At 40.6% G+C, this 23,039-nt stretch overlaps 1 protein-coding gene across 1 annotated transcript in view; it reads right to left on the bottom strand.

Moving 5' to 3' along the window:
- Positions 1-1,599: 1,599 nt before the first annotated feature.
- Positions 1,600-23,039, bottom strand: part of LOC126253101 (conserved oligomeric Golgi complex subunit 7) — a 93,303-nt gene continuing 71,863 nt past the window's right edge. The window contains exons 12-14 of the mRNA XM_049954210.1: positions 19,595-19,806; positions 9,729-9,978; positions 1,600-1,927 (exon numbers count right to left, since the gene is read on the bottom strand). Of these exons, the coding sequence (XP_049810167.1) occupies positions 1,752-1,927; positions 9,729-9,978; positions 19,595-19,806 (638 nt within the window). The 3' untranslated portion in view covers positions 1,600-1,751. The remainder of the gene's footprint in view (positions 1,928-9,728; positions 9,979-19,594; positions 19,807-23,039) is intronic.

Here is a 23,039-nt window from a genome sequence, read left to right as displayed (position 1 = left end):
AGAAGAGTGCTTCTCCAACGGATACTGGGCATATCAGAGTTGGTGGGTGACAGGAGGGACATGTCATGGGAGATCTGTTTCTGGACAAGTTGGGAGGGTCTTAGTGAGACCTTCGACATGTTTGGAGAGGAACTGCTTGTCACTATAGATGCAACCTCGATAGGTAGCTATGCTGTATGGAATGGATTTCATCAATATGGAATGGGTGGCAGCTGTTGAAGTGGAGGTATTGTTGATGGTTGGCAGGTTTAATGTGGATCGAGGCATTGAAATAGCCATCCTTGAGATGAAAGTCAACATCGAGGAAGGAGGTTTGTTGGGTTGAGGAGGACCAGGTGCAGTGAACGGGGAAGAAGGGGTTAAGGCTCTGCAGATATGTGGATGGGGTGCCCTCAAACTAAGTCCAGACTATGGAGAAGTCATCAGTGAATCTGAACCAGGTGTGGGCTATGGGATTCTGGTTGGTTAGGACAGATTTCTCTAGATAGCTCTTGAAGTTCCACGGATAGGTTGGCACAGACCGGTGCCATGCGGCTGCCCATTGCTGTATCAAGGTTTTGTTCAAAGGTGATGCCTTCAAAGGAGAAGTAATTGTGGGTGAGGGTACAGTTAGTCATGGTGACCATCAGGGTCTCCACCAGCTGTCAGGTATGTCCACCTACAAACCCCGTCACAGTGACCCCATTCCAGAAATCCCACAGGATCTCCAGTCCCTCCTCAAATACTTAGGTCCATCCCAGAGCCTCACTCCCATGTCCCTTCCCAACCCCACCACTCTCCAAACTCCTACCTTCTACATTCTGCTTTCTAAATTCCTGGTGACCACTGAAATATTATGCTGAAATGAAGTGTACATACAGGTACAGTGATCTTGAAACTAACCGCAACACAAAATGTCTTGGTTGTAATTTCTGACTACTTCTCTTTGATACTATACACCTTTGTCTCACTCCACATCACTTGTTGTTTTCCTTTCAGGCAGTATCTATGGAACTCGATAGATGAAGGAGTCTGAAGGTCTGCTTTCACTCTCATCCAAAAATGCATTTCAGTTCATTTCTCTTCATCAACCAAAATGTAGTGTTATATTGTGGCATTCTAAGGTAACTATTGCAGATTATGATGTGAAACTGGCAAACTAAGAGTTACACAATTTGTCTTTGCACCAGTATAAGGTATAATCACAGTCTCATCGTACATGATTTTATGAATGAAAACAATGTGATTAATTCTCAATCTTCACACTCACAAGAAAAATTACTCAACTTTGAGTGATTTCTTTGTGTTCTCCAAAATGAAACCCATTAAAAAAAGAAACTCAAAGATTTGAGACTGTCTTGCATATTCGGAAATAACTGCAAGCACTCTTCCTCAAGTTTGAGATAGAGGAATTGTGGGGATATCTGATTCACAGCTGTGCCTGTAGTGGATTACTTGATCCGTATGGAACTAACTAGACTCGTGATGTTAATAGATAAAGTACAAGGATGGTGAAGTTCTCTATGGAGAATACAAGATTTTTTGGTAGTACCTCAGATTTAACACAGAAGGTTATCCCTAGCCGATGCTGTCAATAACAGTCACAATAAATTGCCAGAGTTAATTTTAGATTAGTTTCTTTATTTTCACATAATACAACAAAAATAGAATTCATATGTTCTCTCTCTCTCCCTGTCAATCTCTTTATATTAATAACCAATTTTTATGCACAAAATATCACTGGCTTTTGTGAGATACTTAGAAACCCGTATTTAACTGGAAGACGTAATATTGCGCATTTGACGGACGGCTGCAACGAGTCGGGGAGCTGCACATCCTGAGCTCCGTGTCTGGTACTCATCTGGTGACAGGCGCAACAGAGACGACATCTGAGTCAAGTGCTCAGACAGTGCGAGACCAAGATCCTCCAGGACATTGCCAAGATAATCTGCCAGAAAAGATATATATTCCAATAGACATATAAGAATAATTAAATCAACCATTAATAGTAAATGGCACCTGGCAAATCATGACAATGTAATCAATTTACTCACTACTGAAATTTACTATAGTAAAATAAAATACAAAACAATACAAATATGGCACACATTCAGTATTAAAGACTACCCTGATATGTAGGAAAGATTGTCAACAAGTCACTATTCCCAATAAATTGCTGGCAGTTTGATCAATACTCACAGTTACAGAAACTGGAATAAGACTACTTTTGCCACCATCACTTGATGGCAGAACAATAACAAGCAGAATAGTAATTACAGAAATTATGTGACACTGAAACTTGATCAAAGAAGTGGCGAAAATGAATGTTTACTTATGAACCTCTTTGGAATCAATGATAAGTCATATCAATACAACATGTTTAGATGATCGAGTAGTGCTCATCCTGTTGAGTGCCAAGACATTTGTTTCTGCTTACTTCCATAATGTATAAGCCGTATTAATGTATAAAAGTCAACTATGAGAATTAGTGTCATGCCACATATTTTTATAGCTGTGTTAGGAGTATGGGAAGGAGTGTAATGTGCTGTTTAATAAAATGTTAGAGCCAGCATGTTTGATGCATACATAGCAACAAATGAATTCTTCATTCTGCATTGGAGTATTTTCAGACTGCCTGACAGATTAAAACAAAAGGCAAGGCTCTAGGTTGAAGTACTAGGCCAGCAAACAGTTTTAATACACCAAAAATTTTAAAGCTCTTGTTTTTCTCACCTTGCACTTTCCACTTCTTTGCTTTCTTGCCTCACCCTTTCTAACACAATGAATTGTTTGCCTTAAGTTGTATCTTTGATTATAATGCAATGCATTTTTAAAAAGAAACCTCTTCCCTTTAAGAAAATGCTCTCACGTAACATCATTTTTGTTTTCAGAGAAGAATACTTTTGAGGATCACATTTGAATAGCAAGATGTCTTAGAATAACATTTATAATGCACAAGGAGTAATCAGTTAATGATTTTCCAACACAAACTGGCAAGAAATAACAGTTGTCCAATGTAATAACGGTCCAGTGTATTTTTCTATGTTTGCAAAGATATTTTCAGATTCTTTTAATGTATTAGTACATTCAATCCAAATAAATGTTGTTCATGGGTTGCTTCCTTTTATATCTGGTATCAATTAGAAATGTGATTTTGGTTCTCATTATAAACAAAATGCTGCCAAAATTATTATACTACTCACCAATAGGGGAGACACTGAGTTGAAGACAGACACAACGAAAAGATGACCATAAATTTTAACTTTAAGCCTAAAGGGCTTCTTCTGAAGTAGAAAACCCATATACGCATTGAAAACACACACACACACACACACACACACACACACACAGTCTCTGAGCACTGTGGATGGAATGAGTCATTGGGTGAGCAAGGGGGTGGAGGATAGAAATCCAGTATGGGTGATGGAGGTAAGGAAGAGGAATGGAGTGGGGCAGGGGGGAGGGGGGGAATAGCAGGGCAGAGTGCGGATAGGTGTAGTGCTGCTTGTGGGAGTGTGCAGGAGACAGGGACAGGGTGGGCGGGGTGGGGTGGGGGGGTGGCGGGGGGGGGGGGGGTGGAAAAGGAGAGAAATAGAGAAGGGGAAAAGGACTAGTGGGTGAGTACATTGGTGGACAAGAAGAATGTGTTGGACTAAAGAGGGAGGAGGGAAGGAAACAGGCAAGTGGAGGACAGTGACTCGGGAAGGCTGAGGCCAGGGGGTTTACAGGAACATAGAATATCTTGCAGGGAACATCCCCACCTACACAGTTCAGAAAAGCTGATGTTGGTAGGAAGGATCCACGCAGCACATGCTGTGAAGCAGTAACTAAAGTGTAGCACATTGTGTCAGACAGCATGTTCAGCAACTGGGTGGTCCAGCTAGCTCTTGGCCCTAGCATATAGATGGACATTCATGCTTACAGCCAGCTTGTTAGTCTTCATGCTCACGAAGAAAACAACACACCGGCTGCAGCTTAGCGTGTGGATCACATGACTGCTTTCACAGATAGATCTGCCTCTGATGTGATAGGAGATGTCTGAGACCAGACTGATGTAGCTGGTGGTGGGAGGTTGTATAGGGAGGTCTTGCATATAGATCTGTTACAGGGATATGAGCCATGAGGAAAGGGATTGAGAGCAGGGATGGAGTAGGGATGGACAAGAATATTGCATATGTCTGGTGGCCATCAGAGCACCACTAGCCGGAGAGGAGGGACGGATAGAAGGTAGGATATTCCTCCTTTCAGGGCATGATGAGAGGTAGTCAAAACCCTGGTGGAGAATGTGATTCAGTTGCTCCGGTCCCGGATGGCACTCCTTTTGTGGCCAGACAGTACGTATGTGGGACATGTTAGGTGGTAGGAAGACAAGGCACGGAAGATCCATTTCTGTTCAAGTTGGGAGGGTAGTTTCAGTTGCGAAGGCCTCTGTGAAACACTTTGTTTATTTGGACAGGGACTACTTATCACCGCAGATGCAACAACCACAGGTGGCTAGACTTTATGGAATGGAATGGAATGGGTGACTGCTATTGAAGTGGAGGTTTCCCTAGAAGATGGTATGTTTGATATGGACAGATATACTGATGTAGCCATCCTTGAGATGGAGGTCCACATAGTGGAAGGTGGCATGTTGGGTTGATAAGAACCAGCTGAAGCAAATGAGGCACAAGGTGATGAGGTTTTAGAGGAATGTGGATAAGGTGTCCTCACACTTGGTCCAGACCGTGAAGATGTCATCAATGAATACGAATCACATGAGGGGTTTGGGATTCTGGGTGCTCAGGTAGGACTTCTCTATGTAGCCACGAATAGGTTGGCAAAGTATGGTGCCATGCAAGTTACCATTGCTCTATCATAGCTTCTTTTGCAGGTGATGCCTTCAAAGGGGAAGTAATTGTAGGTGAGGATACAGTTGGTAATGCTGCAGGAAGGAGGTTGTAGGTATAGAGTCCATTGGGAATTGGGAAAGGTAGTCTTCAATAGTGGCAAGGCCATGGGCATTGGGGATGTTACTGTGGAGGGAGGTGGCATCAACAGAGATGAGTGGAGTGTAATATGGTAGAGGAACAGGAACTGGGGAGAATCAATGGAGCAAATGGTTGGTGTCTTTTATATAAGAAAGCAGGTTATGGGTAACAGGCTGAGAGTGTTGATACAAAACAACAGAGATTCTGTCATTGGGGGAACAGAAACCAGCCACAATCGGACATCCTAGGTGGTTGGGTTTATGAACTTTATGAAGCATGTGGAAGGTAGGGCTGCAGGGGGTGAGAAGCGAGACAGACACAAGGGAGTGGTTCTGGGATGAGCCTCAAGATTTAAGGAGGAACTGGGGATTCTACTGGATTTATGGAATGGGGTCACTGTTGCAGGGTCTGTAGGATGACGAATCTGACAGCTGGCAGACTTTCTCCGCCAGGTAATCTCTACTGTTCAAAACAACGGAAGTGAAGCCTTTGTCGGTAGGTACGGTTATGATGTTGGGATCAGTTTTTAGGTAAGGTTAGTTTCCACATAGAAGGATTTGGGAAATAATCGTGAGGCAAGGTTTGAGGTTAGGAAACTCTGGAATGTTAAGAGGGAGTGATTTGGAGGCAGCTGTGGAGGATCAAAGTTGGATGAAGAAGTGAACTGAGTCAGGCAGGGTTCAATATTGGTTTTCGGTTGAGTCTTATTGGTAGGATTGTGGCAAAAAAAGTGTGTCCACTGTAAGGACTGGGAGTAGGTCTGTAACAAGTTCAGCATGATAGAATTTGTAGAATTTGGGAGTGGGACAAAGGACTGATACTTCTGTGGGACTACGGCTTTTGGAGGAAAGATTAATCACTTTGTTTTGGACAATATATTGTCATTTTTCATACCTTCCTGTGCCACATGAACTTGTTGAACCTCAACCGTATATACTCCCTCACTTTCTCTCTCTCTTCCCTTATTCCAGCATGTTTATTCTATCCTCATCTAATGCATTTACACCTGCTGTTCCTTCTTCAGGTATATTCACCCACTGACCTGCATCCCTCTATTATTGTCTTTTTATTTATTTTTCTGTTTCATCTCACTGTGTTTCCACAACATTTTAGTTCATTTTTGCCTTTCACTATCAGCACTACTACCTCACTTGTCACCTGTTTTCCCCATACTTCATTTGTCCCATCCGTTTTGTGAGTTTATCCTCACAAAATTTTATACACTATTGCAATTTTTTCACACTTCTTTGTGTATTTTACATATTTTTAGGCATTTTTTAACTCTCCACTACTATGGACCCTTGCTCCTTCCATATATGCCAATACAGAAAACTTTTCCTATCCCTACAATGACCCCTATATTTTTAAATTCCATCAGTCCATAGCCCTCACCAATACAGTCCACAGTTAACCATGTAAATCAAGCTCAAATCTCCTTGCAATACCTCCTCTCCATCTGTAAAATTCTCCTGCTCTGCAATCCCAAAACGCTGCACCCCATCTCTCACACAAACTCTTGCTCTCCAGAAACTAGGGCAGCATGCACAACACTAACTCGAAAAACTCTCCAACCTGTTCATGTCCCACTCCTGCCTTGGACCACCACCACCCACCACAGCCCTGAAACCTCCCTCATAGCCGACAAACACTACCTCGCAGGCCTATTACGTTTACTACACCCTCAAAACCTCCTTCCCACTGGCAAACAGAACCCAAAACTTAAACAGACTCAAACCACACTCATAAACTTTCAACGAAATGCCTTAGTCCCGTGGAAGTATCAGCCCTCTCTAAAAGCCTTATCTTTTATCCCTCTCCTAAACTCAATCCTGCTGGACTTGTTAGAGAACTTCACTCTTTCTACCAGCCCCTACAGTGAAAACAATTTCCTGTAGCCAACCCTACCGTTACACCTAACCCAAAACCAATACTGAGCCCTGCCTGAAGGAGTTAACTTTTCCGTCCAACTGTGACTCACTCCCAGCACCCCAATGTCATCCTCCACTAACATTTCGCAATTCCTTACCTCAAACCTTGCTTCTTATTATTCCCCAAATCCTACAACATGGAAACCAACTTTGCATCTGCAAAAAGAACAGCAATGCACCACCTAAAAACTTATTCCAATCTTACAAACATATCCACCAACAAAGGCTCCATTATTGTGGTTTTGAACAGCAGGGATTACCTGGTGGAGAAAGTCCACCAGCTGCCAGACCCGTCATCCTACAAACCCTGCCACAGTGACCCTATTCCAGAAATCCATCAGGATTTCCAGTTTTTCCTCAAATCATTAGGCCCAACCCAGAACCACTAAACTGAGTTTATCTCTCTTCTCATCCCTACCACTCCCCACACACCTACCTTCCATAAACCCAACCACCTAGGACACCCCATTGTGGCCCCCAGTGATGGAATATCTGCTCTCATGGACCAACATCTTCACCCTATTACCTGTCACCTACCCTCCTCCCAACAAGCCACCTTCCTCAGTGTTGACCATCTCAAAGATGGCAACTTAAATACCCCCACCCATATAAAATCACCAACCACCAGCAATACTTTTTCTTTGACAGCTGCCACCCGATACATACCAAGAAGTCCCTTCCATAAAGCCTAGTCACCTGTGGGCTTCACATCTTAAGTGATGAGCAGTCCCTTTCTAAATATACCAGAGGTTTCACTGAGGTCTTTGCAGACCAAAAGTACCCTTCAAACCTTGTACAGAAACAGATCTCCCACACCTTATCATCTCTCCATTCACCTACCATCTCCCACATACGTACTGTCAGGCCACAAACAAACACTTCCCTGATGACTCAGTACCACTCAGGACTGGAGCAACTGAATTAGATTCTCCACCAGGGTTTTGACAACCTCTCATTATACTCTGAAAGGAGGAATAGCTTACCCACTATCCTTACCACCCCTCCTCCAGTAGTATTCTGCCACCCCCCAAACTTATGCAATATTCTTATCCACCTGTACTCCATCCCAGCCCCCAATCCCTTGCCTCATGGCTCATATCCCTGCAATAGACCTAAACACAATACCTGTCCCACACATCTTCCCTCCACCTGCTATGCACACAAGTCTGGTCACAAGCTTATCCTACCTCATTAAAAGCAGGACTACCTGTGAAAACAATCATGTGGTCTACAAACTAAGCTGCAATCAGCATCCTGCTTTCCATGTGGGCATGATGGTTAACAAACTGGCTGTCCATATGAATGGCCATTGACGAACCGTGACCAAGGGCCAGTTGGATCACTCAATTACTGAACTGCTACCCAAAATGATGCGCTTCACTACACATGACTGCTTCACAACCTGGACCATCTGGATTCTTCCTACCAACACTAGCTTTTCTGAACTGCACAGGTGGGAACTCTCCCTGCAATATACCCCACATTCCCGTAATCCCCTGGCCTCAGCCTTTACTAGTCCCTGTCCTCCACTTACCTATCTCCTTCCCTACTCCCACTTCAGCACAACAAATTCTTCTGTTTTACCAGCACACCCACTAATCCTTTCACCTTCTCTCCTTTTCTACTCCTCACCCCCCCCCCCCCCCAAAAAAAAAAAAAAAAAAAAAAAACTACCTACTGCATCTAGCAGCCTTACTCCATTACCACAACATCCCTGCATGCTCCAATAAGCGGCACTACACCCTCTCCCACCCCAACTTGTTATCCCCCCTCCCTACACCATGCCACCTTCTCACCCTCATCACCCACACTGGATATCTGCTCCAATCAGCCACAGTGTGGCCACAGAGGACAGAGACAGTGGTTTAGTGTGCATGTGTCATGCTTGTATGAATATACACATGTGAATGTGAGTGTGTGTGTGTGTGGGGGGGGGGGGGCATGGGTTTTCTACTTCAGAAGAAGACCTTTTGGCTGAAAGCTTAAATGCGTAGCAGACTTTTTGTTATACCTGTCCGTGACTAAGCGTCTTGTTTATATGGTGAGTAGCAACCTATTTTTTTTTTCATAATATAGTTTTATTCCATCCTGGACTTTCCATTGTCTGATGCTGTCAAGAAAGTCATGTTAAGTGCCAGAACTAATGAGGAATCTCAAATTGGTTTTGTGTGAAATTTGTGCACACACGATTTATTGGTAGTTATAGCAAAATATAAAAACTAGCCAAATAAAATGTCAGCTGATGCAGTATTTGGTTTTTAATGAGAACCTAACATAATTACAGTTTTCCACTGACAGTGAAAAATAAATGAAAAAATCTATGGTCAGTCACTGCTTATATATACTGACTGACTCTCATATATGAAAAACAAAAACCTCAAAAATATTAAAGAAAAAAGCTTTTTTACCTTGTATTTTGCATGTGGGCAGTATGTTATCAGGCATTTAAATTATGTGAGACTTTTGACAATCCACCCCAATGCTGGAGACATGATGGCTGTGAGTTACACCAATGAAGAGCCTATTTCCCCTCCCACTCATCCAAAAGGCTGGCACATATAATGCATCCTGTTGTCACTCTGTCACCAAAACAAAAGCATATGCTGACAAGCATGGCTTCTGTGTCCCTCTGCTCATGTGAAAAGTGTGTGTGTGTGTGTGTGTGTGTGTGTGTGTGTGTGTGAGAGAGAGAGAGAGAGAGAGAGAGAGAGAGAGAGAGAGAGAGAGAGAGAGCACACTCTGATTTTTCTAAATGGCTGTCTACTATTCAGCAAACACTGCTTGTTCTCTTAGATTAATTTGATCTATCCTCATAAACATACATATTACAAGAAATATTTAATTTACTGACCAATATCAGTAGCAAGCTGCCTGCAGCCACTTGTTGACAGCTCACATATGCCCAGAATGTTCTCACAATACATCTGACATGTGCCACGAGCTATGATTCCAAGTAAGGCATCTGCAACCCCTGCTTCACTATTTTCATACATAGCTTGGTACTCTGAGTCAGCAACACGTAATGCCAATGTCAGTGATGGATTGTCTCGTAAAAGAAATGGCTCCAGGTGCTGAGGCAGTGTCATCAGATATTGGCCTATCTGAAAGTTTCATAAATGTAATAATAAATTGAACATCAGGGTTACATGCTACAAATCTACATTGCTACAAACTGACAAAAAATTAGGGCCTAACAGTCTGTGACAGACAAATAATGCACAGGCAATTTGCAAAACCAAAGAAAATAACACAAAAAATAAATGAAAACAGTTATTTTCTCTATTAAGCTAAAGGCACATTTTCACCATCCACGGTATACTTTTTTTTTTTCATAATCAATGATAAAAATGCACAATTTTGTGTATGGAAGGTGCTGATATTTGTGAAAGACACTTAAAAGTCAAGAGTCAAAGCATATTTTCAACACAGCTGCATAATCAACGAACCTCTTGCAACTTTAAAATGATAAATCTCACGAGTTCAAAAGTGGCACCTTTTTTTTTATATTAAGAAAATGAGATTAATGACATACAACAATCTTCCTTATCAGCTGAACACAAGAGAGGAGGGACAGAGAAACTGGGAAAGTTTGGTATTGAATACACCACTACACTGAAAACAATGACAAGTTGTCATTCTGCTTAGGCTGTACCAAAATATTTATATATCATGATCGCAATTTCGATAATTTATCATCATCACATGGTGTGTGGCAATGGTACCCACTTAACAACATGAAGTTCTCATGTACAGCAACGTGGTACCCAACATTATACAATCAACAATGTATGGTGGCCCAAGGTTAGAAAGTGACAAACACTTGACATTATGAAAAAACTATGCTCACAACAGAGACATAGGAGAAGACCATGTAACTAGCATATGTGGTTCTTCGCCCCCCCCCCCCGTCCCCTTCACCACACTGGTTACATGGGTCTTGTCTTATATCACTGTTGTGTCTTTATACACTAGATATGGTCTTTAATTTCAACGTGCATTCAGCTCCCCAACTGAACTTCAACATACACTACTCGTCATTAAAATTGCTACACCATGAAGATGATGTGCTACAGATGCAAAATTTAACCAACAGGAAGAAGATGCTGTGATATGCAAATGATTAGCTTTTCAGAGCATTCACACAACGCTGGCATCGGTGGCGACACCTACAACGTGCTGACATGAGGAAAGTTTCCAACCCATTTCTCATATGCAAACAGCAATTGACCGGCATTGCCTGGTGAAATGTTGTTGTGATGCCTCCTGTAAGGAGGATAAATGCGTACCATCACGTTTCCGACTTTGATAAAGGTCAGATTGTAGCCTATCACAATTGCGGTTTATCGTATCGCGACATTGCTGCTCGCGTTGGTAGAGATCCAATGACTGTTAGCAGAATATGGAATTGGTGGGTTCAGGAGGGTAATACGAAACGCCGTGCTGGATCCCAACGGCCTCGTATCACTAGCAGTCGAGATGACAGGCATCTTATCCGCATGGCTGTAATGGATCGTGCAGCCATGTCTTGATCCCTGAGTCAACAGATGGGGACGTTCGCAAGACAACAAGCATCTGCACGAACAGTTCGACGACGTTTGCAGCAGCATGGACTATCATCTCGGAGACCATGGCTGCGGTTACCCTTGACGTTGCATCACAGACAGGAGCGCCTGCGATGGTGTACTCAACGACGAACCTGGGTGCATGAATGGCAAAAGTCATTTTTTTGATGAATCCAGGTTCTGTTTACAGCATCATGATGGTCACATCTGTGTTTGGCGACACTGCGGTGAACGCACATTGGAAGCGTGTATTCATCATCACCATACTGGCGTATCACCCGGCGTGATGGTATGGGGTGCCATTGGTTAGACGTCTTGGTCACCTCTTGTTCGCATCGAGGGCACTTTGAACAGTGGACGTTACATTTCAGATATGTTACGACCTGTGGCTCTACCCTTCATTCGATCCCAGCGAAACCCTACATTTCACCAGGATAATGCATGACTGCATGTTGCAGGTCCTGTACGGGCCTTTCTGGATACAGAATATGTTCGACTGCTGCCCTGGCCAGCACATTCTCCAGATCTCTGACCAATTAAAAACGTCTGGTCAAGGGTGGCCGAGCAACTGGCTTGTCACAGTACGCCAGTCACTACTCTTGATGAACTGTGGTATCGTGTTGATGGTGCATGGGCAGCTGTACCTGTACTCAATGCCCAGGCGTATCAAGGCCGTTATTACGGCCAGAGGTGGTTGTTCTGGGTACTGATTTCTCAGGATCTTTGCACCCAAATTGCGTGAAAATGTAATCACATGTCAGTTCTAGTATAATATATTTGTCCAATGAATAACCGTTTATCATCTGCATTTCTTCTTGATGTAGCAATTTTAATGGATAGTAGTGTATTTTTACCCAACCAACCTACCCTCCCAGCCAACCTCAGTTGCTCCGAGTAACAAATTTTGTCAACTCTTTCTTAAACTTCATTAATTTTCCTCGTGGTGCACTAATTGTGCATTACTTTATTGTTAATTCTAATTAATGTTCAGGGAAACTATCACAGTTGCTCTGTTCACTTTTCCTGTACTTTAATGGTATTGTTCAGAGTTCAATAAAAAAAAAAAAATGAAAAAAGAAAGACACATCATTAAATTGAAGGTAGTTCAGATGAGACCTGTTTGTGTGTAATCCTTCTTCATCAAAGTTTAAAAGGTTGGAGATCTCTTCCATCATGTCAACATATTACAAAATTACTCCAAAGTATTTTAAAGATAAGTCAGGTCATAGAATCTTAAAATTTGTACCATATTCACCCCATCTCCTGCTAAACATAGAGCAGACCTACAGGTAAACTAGCCTCTGTCTTCATCTGAACATAAAACACACAGTTATAATGTGGCAGACTACAATCTGTATACCAAAAGCACCATGCACTGGAGAACCCACTCACAAGATCAAAAAGCCACACGCCATCAAACTGTATGTTATCCTTTAACGAGTGAAAAGAATTTCTCTCAACTGATTGGGTGGAAGAAAGTAAGTATACTGTGGCGAAACTGTTGATTTTATTAGCTGTAGCTTAACTCTCATCAACTGCAACCACTATTCTTTCCACTGATGTGTGACTTTGTGCCTCTACAGTTAGGTGTTAGCATGTAGGGGGATGGTCACTGAACCATGTTAAATTTAACATGCCACACTATCTGCCACATGTGCTAACTCATTTCCATGTGCTCTGCTATCCAGCAGAATTATACCTCACTAACTGTTCAATTGATTGTGTGTGGAATGCATACAATCATATTTAAAACAGATGACACTCCATCCAGTCAAGATAAATGATGTTGAAGGAGGTTCCAAACTACCACACAACTTCTGATAAAATTGTATTTGCATTTGGAGAAATGGCAGTAAGAGTCTGATCCACTACAAAAAGCTGAGGGGCCAACAGAATACTTGGAACAGAGAATGGGCTAAAACCAGAAATTTATAGCTGTAAGATCTTTGGAGTAAATGAAAGTGTTCTCCTTAAATACAGGCTCCACAGAATGGGAGCTGGTGTGTGTATAGGAATAGACAAGAATCATTAACGAACTGAAGATGAAATTGAGTCTACATGTCAACAAATAATAATCATAAATGTGATAAGCATGTGATGAAGTGTTGACAATGCATGTCATTAATGAAATTCATCACATACATAAAAGACACACAGTGTAGAAGCTTCAAAGTCATAAAAGCTGACTTCAAAAATTATGAAGAGCACATGTATTGGCATCCTCTTCTTAATGGAAATAAACAAGACTTGTTGTAATAAACAGATTTGAGGACTTTAAGGATATTCGCACAGAGACTGAGATCAGTAAAAACAATGAAATTGTAGCAACAATGGACACCTAGATATAAACAACTAGAAAAATGAGTACAAAAATCTGTATGTTCACTAATATTAATGGGGAGGAAATTCTCATTTCTCAGAGAGGAATTAAAATCATTTGACTCTAGTAGTAAACAATTACATTAACTGTGGCTCATGTTCAAATGAATAATCATCTGAGCTCCACAAAGGGTGCGCTTAGCAGAATAATTAATGACGACAGAGATCCCCTGGTTATTGTTGTTGTTGTCTTCAGATCAAATACTAGTTTTGTGCAGTCCCCTGGGCTGGGCTATATATCTGCATAACCAACCAATGAAAACAGCATGCATTTCAACCTGCTGACAGTACTCATGCCTAGGTCTGCCCCTATTTATGATTATTTCCAAATTGTAGGGACCCAAAAAGGTAGCATTTATTTTTGGCAATATAAGCAACTATTTTTGACAAAATGCACATCTACATAGAAGAACTTTTTTTTTCTTTATAAATGATTAGATGTACACAACGAAAAGGTTATACGCTATATACCTGAAGATGAAACTTTTGTCCTTTGAAACAGACTGGAGACAGAAAGAAAGAAAGAGGGAGAAGGAGAAATGAATGGTGATTTGCGAGCTTTGTGACTCGAAAGTCTGCTTCTGGAAAAACTCTTGAGAGCTTTTTTTCCAAAAAGGTCTATGCTTGTTTTCTTCTTTTAGTTCTCTTTAAGCTTTCAACAGTAAACTGTTTCTGTTGACAAGCAACATCATTTTTATGACTGCCTCCACTTTAAAGTGCTTCTAGAAATTAATTTTCTTTTCCCACAGAATTCGATAATTACAAAATCTATAGAGTATTGATTTTGACATTTTGTGGACATCTATAGCCATGCGACCCATTCTTGACTGATAGAACCGACAAGGTACTTAGTATAGAAGTTGAACTGAAAGAATTCTGTTTCCACGTTATGGGAAGATTTCAAGCTTGGTCAAAATAAGTTAACAGATTTTTTTTCCATTTATGCTATAGTGCAGAGTACAGACACTATAAATTGGCTGTCAGCTGTGAGCATAAACAAACTAAAATTTTGACCACAAGAGGGGAGAGAAATGGTGCGGGGAAACAAGCCCTCTCACAGGGTAGCCAGCCTACTTCCATGTTCTGGGTTTCTGCGATAGCAGAACTTGACACACAGTCATAGGAATGGCCAGTCCTTTCTGGTGTTTTGACGACCTTAATCAAATTCTGTGATGGACCAAGATTAGTTTCTCGAATCATTTCAAAATAAGAAAAGAAAACAATGAGCAATGCACAGCATTCGGCAAGGTTATTGCACACCACCTTGTTGATGTTGCCAGTGTCATAATCTTTAAGCCAGACCTCTACCAGTATTTGTTGCAACCACATTTCAAAACACCTGCCACCTACAATTGCCAGTTAAAAGTGTCCACATTATATCAACTTTTGAGTTTTAGCTAGCAGACAAAGATATGCATTTCTTTGTTATAATGTGGTTGGTCCCACAGTTGAGTCCTGTGTTGCATTATATGGCTTGTATCTTGTTCGGATCATTCAAGTGACCAGAATAGGCATGACACCAGAGCATCAAGCACAATGACACGTCATTATATTCATGCACATTTTATTTTACAAAAATGCCCTTAGGCATATTATTTTTAGAAATAGCGCTTCACTATATGATTTTCAATACCAGTAACCAAAAACAGATAATATTTTCAGTATTTACAAGAATAAAATACAGCTATTTCAAAGAATCTCTGATAAAGTGATTCTTCTGGATACAAATCACTATGTTATGTCATATCATTTACATAATTTATATCTAAAAACAAAGATGATGTGACTTACCAAACGAAGCGCTGGCAGGTCGATAGACACACAAACTAACACACACAAACACACAAAATTCAAGCTTTCGCAACAAACTGTTGCCTTATCAGGAAAGAGGGAAGGAGAGGGAAAGACGAAAGGATGTGGGTTTTAAGGGAGAGGGTAAGGAGTCATTCCAATCCCGGGAGCGGAAAGACTTACCTTAGGGGGAAAAAAGGACGGGTATACACTCGCACACACACACATATCCATCCACACATATACAGACACAAGCAGACATATTTAAAGACAAAGAGTTTGGGCAGAGATGTCATCTCTGCCCAAACTCTTTGTCTTTAAATATGTCTGCTTGTGTCTGTATATGTGTGGATGGATATGTGTGTGTGTGCGAGTGTATACCCGTCCTTTTTTCCCCCTAAGGTAAGTCTTTCCGCTCCCGGGATTGGAATGACTCCTTACCCTCTCCCTTAAAACCCACATCCTTTCGTCTTTCCCTCTCCTTCCCTCTTTCCTGATGAGGCAACAGTTTGTTGCGAAAGCTTGAATTTTGTGTGTGTTAGTTTGTGTGTCTATCGACCTGCCAGTGCTTCGTTTGGTAAGTCAAATCATCTTTGTTTTTAGATATATATTTTTCCCACGTGGAATGTTTCCCTCTATTATATTCATTTACATAATTTTGCATTTTGAGACAGAAGTTGCATCTATATTTGCATTTATTGTGGATTGCCAATTTTTCAGGTCCCTACCAATTCAACTATTCCTCGGTGCTTCAGAATGTGTTCTATCAACCAATCCCTTCTTTTAGTCAAGTTGTGCCACAAATTCCTTTTTTTCCCCAATATGATTTAGTACCTCATTAGTTACTCAATCTACCTGTCTAGTCTTCTACAGCATCACATTCCAAAAGCTTCTATTCTCTTCTTGTCCGAATGCTTATCACACACATTTCACTTTTGTACAAGGCCACACTCCACAAAATGCCTTAAGAAAATACTTCTTAACACATTGCTTTATATTAGCTGTTAACAAATTCTTCTTTTTCTGAAATGCTTTTCTTACTATAGGCAGCCTGCCTTTAATAACACCTCTTGTTCAGCTATCATCAGTTAATTTTGCTGCCCAAATAGCAAAACTCATGTATCACCCTTAGTGATTCATTTCCCAATCTGGTGACTGCCCGATTTAATTTGAGTACATTCGTTTCCTTTGTTGTACTTTTGTTGAGATTTCATGCCCTCCAACTCTTATAACTGCATTCTGTTTTCTGCACTTGTTATAAATGACCATTCACCCCCTGTATTTTATACTCATTAGCTTCAAAATTTCATAGAGCGTAGTCCAGTCAGTCAACATTATCAGAAGCTCCCTCTAAATCTACAAATGCTGTAAACATAGGTTTGCCTTTCTTTAACCTATCTTCTAAGATAATTTGTAGTGCCAGTATTACTTCGCATGTGCCTACTTTTCTCTTGAATGGAAACTTATCCGCCCTGATCTTGATTTCTACCAGTTTTTCCATTCACATCAATATTTTCTAGACATGACTTATTAAATGTGGTAATATAAACACCAGTTCTTTTCAAATGGAATTATTACATTCTTCTTCAAGTCTAAGAGTGTTTTACCTGTCTCATATACAATATCTTGGAACCAGGTGAAATAGTATTATGATGGCTGGCTCTTCCAAGGATCTCAATAATTCTGTGGCAATTGTGTCCACTAGAAGTGGCCTTGTTTCTGCTTATGTCTTCCACTGCTCTGTCAAATTCTTGTTACATTATCATACCTTCCCTCTATCTTCATTTACTTCACCTTCTCTTTCTATAATACCATCCTCAAGTTTGTTTCCCTTATACAGACCTTCCACATATTCCTTCCATGATCCAGCTTGCCCTTCTTTGCTTAGAACTGGCTTGCCATCTGAGCTCTTGATATTCACAAGCTGTTTCTCTTTTTTCCTACAGAGGGTACCTGTCTTTCCCCTAGTCATTCACATTTCTACAACCTTGAATTTGTCCTCTAGCCACTTCTGTTTAGTCAGTTTGCATTTTCTGTCAATCTCATTTTTAGATGTACATATTCCCTTCCACCTGATTCATCTGCAGCATTTTTATCTTTTTTTATCTCATCAATCAAAGTCAGTATCTCCAATGTTATATAAGGATTTCTTCTGGGTCTTGTCTTTTTATCTATGTATATTGTGTTGTCTTCACCATTCAATCTCTCACAGGAAACCATCCATCTTCTATTGTATCCTTTCCCGTGTTTCAGCATAACATTACTTGATGCTCCCTCTGAAACTCAATACAACCTTTGGTTCTTTCAATTTACACTAGTACCTTCTCCTTAAATTCCTAACTTTTTGCAATTTCTTCAGTTTTAATTTGCAAGTCATAACCAATAAATGATGGGCAGAGACCACATCTGCTCCTGGAAATGTCGTACAGTTTAAAATCTGGTTTCGAACTCTCATAATCACCATGAAAACTTCCAGTGTCCCCAGATCTCTCCCGTGTATACAACCATCTTTGATGATTGCTAAACCAAATATCAGTAATGATTAAATTGTGCTTGGCACTACATTCTGCCAGGTAGCTCCCCGTTTCATTCCTTTCCTTCAGTCCAAGTTCTCCCACTATTTATCCTTAGCCTACTACTGAATTCCAGTCAGCCACCACAATAACATTTTTGTCTCCCTTAACTACCTGAATAATTTCCTTTATCTCATACTACATTCTTTAAATCTCTTCACTGTTTGCAGCACTACTTGGTGTATAAACCTGTGCCACTGAAGTGGACATTGGTTTCATTCTCTCTTGGCTACAATAATGTGTTCACATACTCAGATACTGCAGGGACAATTTGTGAAGCCTCCAATAGCAGCTCAAGCAAAGTATTATTACACCACATCACGAAATTTTGGGCATCTATTATATGCACATGAAACTGGCCCTGAAACTGAAAACAGTGAAACAAAAGCAAAACTGCTGAATTCTGTCTTCAAATGGTCCTTCACAAAGGAAAATCAACGAATGTGCCACCATTCAGTAGCCATACTTATACTAACATGAGTGACACATTAGTCAGTATCAGTGGTGTTGAAAAGAAAAATAAATCACTAAAATTCATCAAGTCCTCATTGTCCTGGACTTTCTGTACAGAATAAACATATGGATTAGCTCAACACTGCACTGTAATCTATCACATATTCCTTGAACTGAGATGTGTTCCTCATTGCTAGAAACAAGCACATATAAAATCTATATATTTAAAGGAAAGTATATTTCATCCCCATGACTACTATTCTGTGTCACTTGCACCATCATAGACCAAACATTATGGCTTACCTGACTAACCTTTTCCATGGAAATCAGCATGGATTCTGAACCCATATCTCTTGCAAAACCCAACTTGCACTCTTCACACATGTTATTCTCAGTGCCATGGATAATGGAAACTAATATGACTCCATATTTCAAGACTTCTGAAAAGCTCTTGTTTAAGTGCCACACTTGACACTTTTCTATGGAAAAGTTGTCCCTATGGGATATCCAGCCAGATTTGTGGCTGGATTAAATATTTTCTAGCATGTACCAGAGCAGTGTAATGCAATAGTTGCTGTTCATATTATGTATTTATGACTTGGCAGATAGTATCCGTTGCAAATCTCAGGCTTTTCACATGTGATGCAATTTTTTGTGAGAAAGTTCTACTTTGTAACAATTGCAATACATACATTTAGATGTCAACAAAAATCAAGGCAAACCTGAATCTGCATGGCTAGATGGGCACATGAGTAGCATTTACATGAGCACAGTGCCGCAGTACTGTGTCACCTCACTTGGTGTTACCAGAAGTCTGATAATATAGAATTACTCATCATGAATAGACAGTACCTAAGTTAATGACACTGGAATAAAACAGATGTACAGAATCCAGAAATGGTAACCTAGAACCACTTCAAAGATAATGAATGCAGCCCTGATAAGCAAACTGTCCATACCTGAGTGATGTACTCTTGGGGTGTGAAGCTGAAGTCTGGCAAGTCAGCAGCTACACTAGGTGCACCGCCACTGCTCCATGCAGGTGCCTTTTGTACGTGTTCAAGCTGAGATGAAATAGGCTCAAATATCACTTGGAAGGTTGTGTGATGTACATCACTACACAACTTGTTCAGTGAGGATATCAGTGGTTCTACAATGGATATCTCACCACCTTGAACAACAAGGTCACTTTATTAAATAACCAACTATTGTTATTTCAACACATACAGAATGCTATGTATACTAAGCAATTAGTTTTCTTTGTCTATGTCTCTTTTACTGTTTGTCTATAACTGAAAGACCCTTTTTACTGGTTGAGGCAGTTCCTGACAGCAACTGCAAAAAAGGACTTTCATATCATGGCCAAACAGTAATTACAATGCAGTGAAGGAAGATTGCTTGGTTTATGAATTTGCATATTTGTTATATGCCAGTTTATAAACCCTTATTTCTACATTGTTTATAACAATATATAAATTAGGTTTAAAATAAACAGTATCAAATAAAACATGGGTCCAGAACAAATAACTTACGTAGGAAATACAAAATAGTTATAATTTAACAGACAAAGGAAATAATCATTAAAATAGAAAAAGCACAGTAATTACAAACCATAGGTAAGTGTTCTCTCATTGTAGGAACCAACCAATTTCCAATGAAAGATGGAAGATGCAGAAAAAAAGATGAAAGTAATTAGATGGAGAATGGCTTGATTGATATAACTCTGTTTAGGAGTCAGAAAAAGCACTATGTACATAAAACTATTATGATTTCTGTTACTGCAGTGTGTCTTTCAACATAATTTCTTTTACAGCTACTATGTGAAACAGCCAAGAGTATAATTGGCCTAAGAGCTGATGGAGTTTTGACAATGTAAACTGGAATTCAAATATGCCATAACACTATGAACTATTGAACAAAAATAGCTTAAAATCAATAAAGAAAGAAAATGATGACAATGAAATTTGTGATACATTATACATGAGGCTAATGACAATATGTTAAAATGTAACAGTTGCTTCCTATAAATGCAACAGACTGCTTCTTGGTTATCCTTCTACATGGGGAGAGTAAATGAGGAATGCTGAAACATGGTTACATTTGCAAACATCTCAGTATAGCATTGTTGTTGTGGTCTTCAGTCCTGAGACTGGTTTGATGCAGCTCTCCATGCTACTCTATCCTGAGCAAGCTTCTTCATCTCCCAGTACCTACTGCAACCTACATCCTTCTGAATCTGCTTAGTGTATTGATCTCTTGGTCTCCCTCTACGATTTTTACCCTCCACGCTGCCCTCCAATGCTAAATTTGTGATCCCTTGATGCCTCAAAACATGTCCTACCAACTGATCCCTTCTTCTAGTCAAGTTGTGCCACAAACTTCTCTTCTCCCCAATCCTATTCAATACCTCCTCATTAGTTACGTGATCTACCCACCTTATCTTCAGCATTCTTCTGTAGCATTACAAATCCTAATTCAACTTATCAATCCATAAAACCCAATCACATCTTCATTACTTAAGATGTTACAAAAGCATACACTGTTTGGAAAATTAATAAATACCACATGCTGAATGTTACTTTAACAGAGTCATAATAATTTTCTTGTATGCTTTGACAGTGTCATAATAATTTTCTTGTACTTTGTGCTTTCATAACACCATTTATTACAAGTTTTTTCTCCTCTTCACATATGACTACAATGGAAAATCCAGGATGGAAAGTAACTATATTAGAGAAGGAAAGTTGCTACTCACCATATGGCGGAGATGCTGAGTCGCGATAGGCACAACAAAAAGATTCACACAATCATAGCTTTTGGCCATTAAGGCCTTTGTCAACCAAACACACACACACACACACACACACACACACACACACACACACACACTCATGCAAACACAACTCGCACACACATCTGCAGTCTTAGTGCAGTTTCAGTTCTCTGAGACTGCCGACATGTGCGCGAGTTGTGTTTGCGTGAGTGTGTGTACGTGTCTATGGTTGACAAAGGCCTTAATGGCCAAAAGCTAAAACTGTGTGAATTTCTTTGTTATGCCAATTGCAACTCAGCATCTCTGCTATATGGTGAGTAGCAACTTCCCTTCTCTAATATTGTCATATATGACTACACCCCCCCCCCCCCCAAGAACCATGGACCTTGCTGTTGGTGGGGAGGCTTGCGTGCCTCAGCGATACAGATAGCCGTACCGTAGGTGCAACCACAACGGAGGGGTATCTGTTGAGAGGCCAGACAAACGTGTGGTTCCTGAAGAGGGGCAGCAGCCTTTTCAGTAGTTGCAGGGGCAACAGTCTGGATGATTGACTGATCTGGCCTTGTAACACTAACCAAAACGGCCTTGCTGTGCTGGTACTGCGAACGACTTAAAGCAAGGGGAAACTATGGCCGTAATTCTTCCCGAGGGCATGCAGCTTTCCTGTATGATTAAATGATGATGGCGTCTTCTTGGGTAAAATATTCCGGAGGTAAAATAGTCCCCCATTCGGATCTCCGGGCGGGGACTACTCAAGAGGACGTTCTACGGATCGGAGCGTGGAATGTCAGATCCCTTAATCGGGCAGGTAGGTTAGAAAATTTAAAAAGGGAAATGAATAGGTTAAAGTTAGATATGGTGGAAATTAGTGAAGTTCGGTGGCAGCCGGAACAAGACTTTTGGTCAGGTGAATACAGGGTTATGAATACAAAATGTAATAGGGGTAATGCAGGAGTCGGATTAATACTGAATAACACAATAGGACTGCGGGTAAGCTACTACAAATAGCATAGTGAACGCATTATTGTGGCCAAGATAGACACGAAGCCCACGCCTACTACAGTATGTACTACTGTAGGAGGCGTGGGCTTCGTGTATATCTTGGCCACAATACTTGTACAGTTTATATACCAACTAGCTCTGCAGATGACGAAGAAATTGAAGAAATGTATGATGAAATAAAAGAAATTATTTAGATAGTGAAGGGAGACGAAAATTTAATAGTCATGGGTGACTGGAATTTGGTAGTAGGAAAAGGGAGAGAAGGAAACGTAGTAGGTGAATATGGATTGGGGCTAAGAAATGAAAGAGGAAGCCACCTGATAGAATTTTGCACACAGCACAACTTAATCATAGCTAACACTTGGTTCAAGAATCATAAAAGAAGGCTGTATACATGGAAAAAGCCTGGAGATACTGACAGGTTTCAGATAGATTACATAATGGTAAGACAGAGATTTAGGAACCAGGTTTCAAATTGTAAGACATTTCCAGGCGCAGATGTGGACTCTGATCACAATCTATTGGTTATGAACTGTAGATTAAAACTGAAGAAACTGCAAAAAGGTGGGAATTTAAGGAGATGGGACCTGGATAAAGTGAAAGAACCAGAGGTTGTACAGAGTTTCAGG

This window comes from Schistocerca nitens, chromosome 1 (genome assembly GCF_023898315.1).
Source record: "Schistocerca nitens isolate TAMUIC-IGC-003100 chromosome 1, iqSchNite1.1, whole genome shotgun sequence".
NCBI classification, from domain to species: Eukaryota; Metazoa; Arthropoda; class Insecta; order Orthoptera; family Acrididae; genus Schistocerca; species Schistocerca nitens.
The sequence above is the reverse complement of the archived record's forward strand: the minus strand, read 5'-3'. Positions and strand labels throughout refer to the sequence as shown.